At 58.0% G+C, this 7,046-nt stretch overlaps 3 protein-coding genes across 3 annotated transcripts in view; 1 reads left to right on the top strand and 2 right to left on the bottom strand.

Moving 5' to 3' along the window:
- Positions 1-542: 542 nt before the first annotated feature.
- On the bottom strand, positions 543-799 carry PHACADRAFT_260367 (uncharacterized protein; the record flags this gene model as incomplete). The annotated part of the gene is made up of 1 exon (XM_007398440.1): positions 543-799. The coding sequence occupies exon 1, from the start codon at positions 779-781 to the stop codon at positions 545-547; it is 237 nt and encodes a 78-aa protein (XP_007398502.1). The 5' UTR covers positions 782-799.
- A 230-nt stretch (positions 800-1,029) lies between these two features.
- On the top strand, positions 1,030-5,805 carry PHACADRAFT_125794 (uncharacterized protein). The gene is made up of 8 exons (XM_007398439.1): positions 1,030-1,747; positions 1,801-2,374; positions 2,436-2,544; positions 2,565-2,729; positions 2,785-2,903; positions 2,959-4,567; positions 4,623-5,044; positions 5,102-5,805. The coding sequence occupies exons 2-8, from the start codon at positions 1,991-1,993 to the stop codon at positions 5,501-5,503; spliced, it is 3,210 nt and encodes a 1,069-aa protein (XP_007398501.1). The 5' UTR covers positions 1,030-1,747; positions 1,801-1,990; the 3' UTR covers positions 5,504-5,805.
- A 10-nt stretch (positions 5,806-5,815) lies between these two features.
- The window catches only part of PHACADRAFT_260365 (uncharacterized protein), a 2,405-nt gene continuing 1,174 nt past the window's right edge, over positions 5,816-7,046 (bottom strand). The window contains exon 2 of the mRNA XM_007398438.1: positions 5,816-7,029. Coding sequence (XP_007398500.1) covers positions 6,911-7,029 — 119 coding nt within the window. The 3' untranslated portion in view covers positions 5,816-6,910. The remainder of the gene's footprint in view (positions 7,030-7,046) is intronic.

Below are 7,046 nucleotides of genomic sequence, written 5' to 3'. Positions count from 1 at the left end.
GAGAAATAACCCCAGACTAGTCATATGCGGGAGTCGAGAGAGGTGCATGAGAACCTCGGATCGTGGTACCGTTTGGACGAAGACAAAAGTAGTTAAACGGCCCAGGGAGGTAATTGTCTGCGACAATTCAGCATCGAGAGTACCTAATGTTTCATAGGAGAATTCGCTGAACCACAGCCCCTCGAGGAGAGGTGCGTTCGTCTCTATGCCCTTGAGAGCAGCGCACATTTCGTCCTTCATTGGTGGCCTGTATTTGAGAGTGATCAGCGCATGCCGAATGAAAAGCGGAGCATATTTCGCGAGGACAGAGCTCTCCCACTCCAGATGCGCAAGGTTCGGCAGGATGGGGCCAGGATGGTGCCTCACCAGTATATCGAGAGCCGCTGAATCTACCGCATATTCGGTGACTTCGTCGGAATACACGCAAAGGGATTTGACTTGGTGGGCGTGATACCGAAACCTCTGCCAATCAACTGGCAACGGAGGCTGGATGATAGTCTATAGCCGCGGCAGCGCAAGTGAGATAAGGGGACGTTCACCCGGGTCACGACGTGTATTGGAGGCTCACCAGGGTATCGGCAGAGGTTTTGGACGCGCCTACCAGATGGTCTGGTAAACAGTTCACCAAGGGCTTGAGACCGTTTAGACCGACCCACCGCCTGTCGTTTGCCGGCTCGACGAACGCACGGCACACTACTGCGAAACTATGGAGCGATGAGTTCGTTCCGACGTGTCCGGCGATATTCTGCACAATTTCGTCAATATTCAAGCAGGGATGCATTTCGTGAGTCCGTTTTTGGGAATGACGACGGACGAATGAAGGGATGTCATAAGTCGGCGTTCGCACAGTAAGGCATTACCTGTGGCTCTTGCTTACGATCAATTATCAGGCTTCGTAACTTCACTTATTCCCATTGTAATACTAATACTCCCACGATTACACTCCTCAGAAGCAGCCGCAGAGGCACGCTTAAATTGGCGCCCAAAGAAAAGGACGCGTCTTGGTTGAAAGCTCCTCTCACACCGTCTCGTTTATCATGTTGACCAAGGGCTTGATGCAGGTCCATCGCACCCTTGGAGATCAATATGCCCTTCGCCGTGCTGTCACCTAACTCTCACCTTGTCAGACTCTTGAATGTCAGACACAACGCGTCTGGTGCGATGGTCATTTGAGGCGCAATAAGTCTGGTAACTTTGCCTCTGTCAATTTGCGCCGTGCTGAATCCAAATCTCATTTTTGTTGAGCTTTCAGCGCCTTCGAAATGCCTTCTGCGCACGATTTATTGGCCTTAACATGCCTCGATCCCCTGGCAGTCCTACGTCCAACATTCAAGACCAATGTCCGGGGACCCGAGTAATGCTACATGTCTTCAAGTTGCCGCCGTATGAACAAATAATTGTCGCCTCCACCATATACGTGCCAAAGTCGTTTTTTTGCGCCACATACTTATGCTAGTGCAGTCTTGAATCTCGCTGCCCCACCACAACTCCGGCGGGACTTAGGCTAAACCTCCCCTGGGGATTTGACGGAAGTCCGACTGCCACGCGTTGCTGCCCGACGCCGTGGTGCGCATTCACGCTGTTTTGCGCTGCGCTTATCCTTGTGTTGTTATGGAGAACATTTGGTAAAATTGCGCGCTGCGGGGTCACGGATGCAATCAAACACGTCCCAGCGATTTCCTCGCGTCAACCGGAACTTTGTGCCGTGATGTGGGTGCCGCAGATAAGATGCCCCCGATCGTGCAAGGTATGTACTATCCCCTAAGGATCGTGCAAACATACTAAGCATATCGTACGCAGTGCTGTATAATGTACCTTTCTGGTTCGGTTTACATTGCTGCCATGTGTCGTTTTTCCGCTTGTAGCTTCTCCTCTTCCAAAAAGCGTACCAAGATGAGCCGTGCGCTATATATACCGCAGCCTCAAAGCCCGTCACTCACTCATATCTTGAATACTCCCGCTCTCCCAATCTTACTTGCGCAGGCCTGGCATGGCCATCGAGATATTTGCTAGCACGCCCCAGAGCGAACCCTTCATTCGCCCCAAGTTTGACGTCTCTAAGCCGACGACCGCAGAACAAGGCTACCTGCAAACCCTGCCCGACCTCGTCGAGCTCAACGCGACGTACAATCGGGACCACCTGTTCTGTGCACAGTACGGTCACGACATCCATGCCCCACCGCACTTCATCACCCACGGCGACCTCTACCAGGCCGTTCTACGCTCTTCGGCATGGTTAGCATCGCAAGGTCTGGCGCAGCGGCCGCAACATGTTGGTGGCAAGGTCGTCAAGTCACGCCCGGTTGCAATGCTGATGTCGAGCGATGTAACGTGGTTCATCATCTTCTTGTCCCTGCTCCGTCTGGGCGTTCCGGTACGTGATCGCGTTCCTGGCGAGTCCAAGTCGGCCTCGACATCTGAACATTACCTCTTAGGTGCTGTGCATGTCTGCACGGCTTTCCCCGCAGGCAGTTGTGCATCTTGTCAAGAAGACTGACGCAAAGGCAATTCTCGCATCTCCGCAGCTCGATTCCTGGCCACTGAGTCACGAAATCTTTTTCAAGCCGGCGAGTACGAGGGACCCGTACCCATTTTTCATCAAGTGCCACCATACGCAGAGTTCCTGGATCCCTCCAGTAGTTTGGATCCCGACAGCGTGCCTCCGCCGCCGAGATATGTCGACAACGAGGACCGTAACGTCGTTATCTTGCACTCTTCCGGGACGACCGGTGAGTACCTGAATTTTGGTAACGCTGGCTGGAATGCTTGCTCACGATGGTATAGGTCTGCCGAAGCCGATCTTTCATTCACATGCATACCTTCTTGGGTACTGCGCATGTCATCAGCTCACCCCCGAGCAGGTACAAGATGCCGTAAACGTCTCCACACTTCCGCTGTTTCACGTACGTGCTAGTCCCGAAATTGTAATTATTCATGCTGACACACCATACCATACAGGGTTTCGGGCTTCTTGCGCCTAGTCTATCTCTGTCCATTGGATTACCTTTCGCCTTGCCCGCTTCAACGACTATCCCGACTGGGACTTCTACCTACGAGATCCTCCGATTGTCTGGTGCGACTTCGCTCCTGACCGTCCCGTCTATCCTCGAGGAAATCTACTTGTTAGACGACAACAGAGGCGTCGAGGCGCTGAAGCGCCTGAATTTCGTTGCGGTCGGAGGTGCTCCCATGAAGCTCACCGTCGCTGAGGCCTTATCTACCGCGGATGTCCCGATCCTCAACCACTGGGGCGTCACAGAAATCGGCGCCATCGCGCCCATCGTCATCCCGGGGGCCGATTACGACTGGCACTATCTGCGCGTACGGGACGACCTAGACCTGCGTTTCGAGCCGCTCTCGGGCGAGCAGGCGGGCTTCTTCCGCCTGACAGGCCGCCCGCCGCTGGCTGCCGACGACTTCGCTGTGCAGGACCTCCTGGTATGCAACCCCACCAATCCCACACGCGAGTTCCGCATCGCGGGGCGCGCCGACGACCTCATCGTGCTCGCGACGGGCGAGAAGGTGCGTCCACACGCGCTCGAGCAACGCGTCGCAGAGCACCCGTTCGTGCGCGGCGCGCTGGCATTCGGCGACGGCCGCTTTCAGCTCGGGCTCCTCGTCGAGGCTGCGCCGCACGTACCGCTCGACGTCACCGACGCAGCCGCTGTGCGCGCGTACGTCGACGCGGTCTGGCCTGCCGTCGCCGCGGGCAACGAGGGCACGGACCACCACGCACGGGTCTCCCGCGAGATGCTGGTCGTGACGCATCCCGCCGTGCTGCCGCTCGTGCGCACGCCCAAGGGCAGCATCCCCCGCGGGCCGAACGTGCAAGTGTTCAAGGAGCAGATTGACGCACTGTACGCGCGCGCGGACGTGGCGGAAGCGGAACCACTCCCGCTCGGCGAACCCGAGGAGCTGAGGGCCGTAGTACGGAGAGCAGTGCTCGCGGCGTACACGACCCCTCGTGCCCTCGCCGACGCCGAAGACTTGTTTGAGCGCGGCATGGACTCGCTCCAGGCGACGATGCTGCGGCGCCGGCTCAACGCTGCGGTTGCGCTGGCTGCGAAAGAGACGGGCAAGACCATCATGCCCCTACCCCTCGACGTCGTCTATGCAAACCCGTCGATCGAGCTGTTGTACAATGCCATTCGTGTGCATTGCGGCGAGGGAAGTATGACGCAGGACCGGATTGTGCACATGAAGAGCGTCGCGGCGGAGTACGTGCAGAAAGTCTCTCAGCTGCGTCCCGCGACCGAGGTTGGACTGGTTTCCGCCAACGGTGAGGGTGCGGTTGTACTCCTCACCGGCAGTTCGGGCAGCCTTGGTAGTGCAATTCTCTACGAGCTCGCTTCCTCCCCCGACGTCACGAAGGTGTACGCGCTTAACCGTGTAGGCAGAAAGCCCCTTCGCGAGCGTCAGGAGGAGAGCCTGCAGAAGCTCGGCGTGAAAATGGACGGTTTGTGGGAGAAAGTCGAGCTACTTGAGGGTGATCTCGGCACCGAACAATTCAAGCTGAGTGAGGAGACGTACACTGCGCTTCGGCAGGTCTCGCACATCATCCACAACGGTAAGCTCCATACATATCAGACGAGTAGGAGCATAGCTGACGTGATGTCAACTAGCCTGGCCGATGGACTTTAACCGCTCCCTGACCTCCTTCCGCCCGCACCTCGAGGCCTCGAAGCACGTTCTGCAGCTCGCACTCGACAGCACATCCACCACGCCCGTCAAGCTCCTCTTCTCGTCGTCCATCGCCGTCGTTGGGCGGTACCCGCTGGTGACGGGCTCTTCTGCGCCGATCCCCGAGACACCGCTCGCGGACCCACGCGCCGTCGACCACTTTGGGTACGCCGAGGCCAAGTGGGTGTGCGAGCAGATGTTCGCGCGTGCGGCAGAGCAGTTCGCAGACCGGGTGGTCGTGAACAGCGTACGCATCGGGCAGATGACGGGTGCCGAGGCGACAGGCGCGTGGAACGCTGCGGAGCACTTTCCGATGATCGTCAAGTCCTGCAGGGCCGTCGGGCGGGTGCCGGCCATCGAAGGGGTGCGCTTTCTCTTTTGAGTCTCGTTTGCAGCAGGCTCATGTTTGCGCCGCGCGCAGCACGCCTCCTGGGTCCCGGTCAATCGCGCCGCCAAGGTCATGTCCGAGCTCCTCTTCGGTGCACGCACGTCTGGTACGCTGCACATGGAGAATCCCTCGCGCCAGCCATGGACCGTCATCCTGCGCGTCATCGCTTCTGCGCTCGGCGTCCCGTCTGACGAGTTTCCGCCATACGCCGAGTGGCTGCAGAAGGTCAAGGCAGACTCCGACGCCGCGACGAACCCGTGCGTGAAGATCATACCATTCCTCGAAGACGAGTTTCTGCGGATGGCGACGGGCCAGGTCGTCCTGGACACGGCGAAAGCACGGGAGCTCTCGCCAACGCTGGACGCTTCTGTTGCCTTGAGCGAGGAGCACATCAGGGCATACATCGAGTATTGGAAGCAGGAACAGCTTTCATAGCTGCTCAGCGATGCAAAGCTACCCTAGTCGTAAAATCCCTTGTGGTGTTTAATTCACTTCATAGTTACAAGGACAGTTGTACAATAATATACATTCAATTTTGATTTTGCAGAACTATCACGCCAGGACCTCTTCCAAGATGCTGATAATCTTCTGCACCTCTTCAACGGTATTGTAGTGGACAAGGGAGATGCGGACGACTGCGTCATCAATGTCGATCTTCGGGCTGAGCGCGTCGACAAGCGTGTAAGCGTAGAAGTGGCCGTTGCGTATGCCAATCTGCAAGGACGTCAGCAACCTGCGCTCCATAGAACGGAACGGAAATAACTGACGCTATTCTTCTGATCAAAAACGTTGACGATGTCCCGGCTAGCCATCGGCCTCTCTCCCACGACGACAAACGAGACCGTCGGCGCTCGCGCGGGTCCCGCCGTCTCCTCGCCCACGATCCTGACGCCGCGCGCCTCCTTGCTCTTCAGGTACGCGAGCAGCGGGCGGACGAGGTTCTGCTCGTGCTCTGCGATCGCGGCCCACGCGTCGTCGAGCGACGCACTCGGCACGAGCGCGCGGAGGTACGCAGGGACGGCCGTGCACGCGTACACGAGCTCGTAGCCGTGCCCGCCGGGCGTGAGCTTGTACGACGTGTGCGGCCCGGACAGGAAGTGGTGCGTCAGCGGCGCGACCGAGTGCGTGAGGCTCGCGCGCCGTGCGTACAGCGCGCCGATGTGCGGGCCGTAGATCTGTGCCGGGGGTTGCGCTCAGCGGACGGCGGGAAGGGAGGGGGGACGGGAGAGGAGGCGCACCTTGTACAGCGAGAAGAAGCAGTAGTCGACGTCCCAGTCCCGCACGTCGACGCGCCGGTGCGGGGCGTACGCGACACAGTCGATGCACACCTCGAGCTTGCGCGCGCCGACCTCCTGCGCGCGTGCACGCGCTGCGGCGGTGAACTCTTTGATGGGGACGATCGTGCCGAGAATGTTCGAGCAGCCCGTGAAGGTGATCAGGCGCGTCTTGGACGTGATAAGGGGGAGGAGCGTGTCGATTTTGAGGGAGACGGCGTAGGGGTTGTTGGGCAACTCGGGGCATTGGGTGTGCTTCCAGACCTTGACAGTCAGGCCTCGGCGAGATGCGAGCTTCTTCCATGGGCCGCCATTCGCTACATGAGATTGGGATTGTTAGCTCCCTGAGGATGGTAAAACCAAGCAGGCTGGCAAGGCCCCCTGCAAGCTCTCATCGAGAAGTGCGTAGCCAAGTAGCATTTATCATGGCAATGAGGACCAAGAAGACGAAGCAGATACACGAATCTCGCTCGACAGGGGGCAGAGACTTTGTCTGGTGGAAGTTCAAGCCTTTGAGCCCGAACATCAGAGCAGAGCAGACCAATGCGCCAAGCTGTAGCAATAGCGATCACACGATAGTGGCTGGGAGAGATTGACCATGGTGTAAAGTGTGAACGCATGTGAACCAACAGTGCATACCTTCATGCTCTCCCGTGATGATGATCTCGTCGCCATCTAAAAAATCTCCTTCAATGCTCTCGCCA

Source organism: Phanerochaete carnosa, assembly GCF_000300595.1.
Source record: "Phanerochaete carnosa HHB-10118-sp unplaced genomic scaffold PHACAscaffold_7, whole genome shotgun sequence".
Classification (NCBI taxonomy): domain Eukaryota; kingdom Fungi; phylum Basidiomycota; class Agaricomycetes; order Polyporales; family Phanerochaetaceae; genus Phanerochaete; species Phanerochaete carnosa.
The sequence above is the reverse complement of the archived record's forward strand: the minus strand, read 5'-3'. Positions and strand labels throughout refer to the sequence as shown.

What these genes read in the sequence shown, in the direction of transcription:
- PHACADRAFT_125794 (XM_007398439.1), top strand. Translation starts at nt 1,991, where the DNA reads ATGGCCATCGAGATATTTGCTAGCACGCCCCAGAGCGAACCCTTCATT. An exon ending in CTCGCACATCATCCACAACG is followed by an intron (nt 4,568 to 4,622) that starts GTAAGCTCCATA and finishes GATGTCAACTAG; the next exon opens with CCTGGCCGATGGACTTTAAC. An exon ending in GGGTGCCGGCCATCGAAGGG is followed by an intron (nt 5,045 to 5,101) that starts GTGCGCTTTCTC and finishes CGCCGCGCGCAG; the next exon opens with CACGCCTCCTGGGTCCCGGT.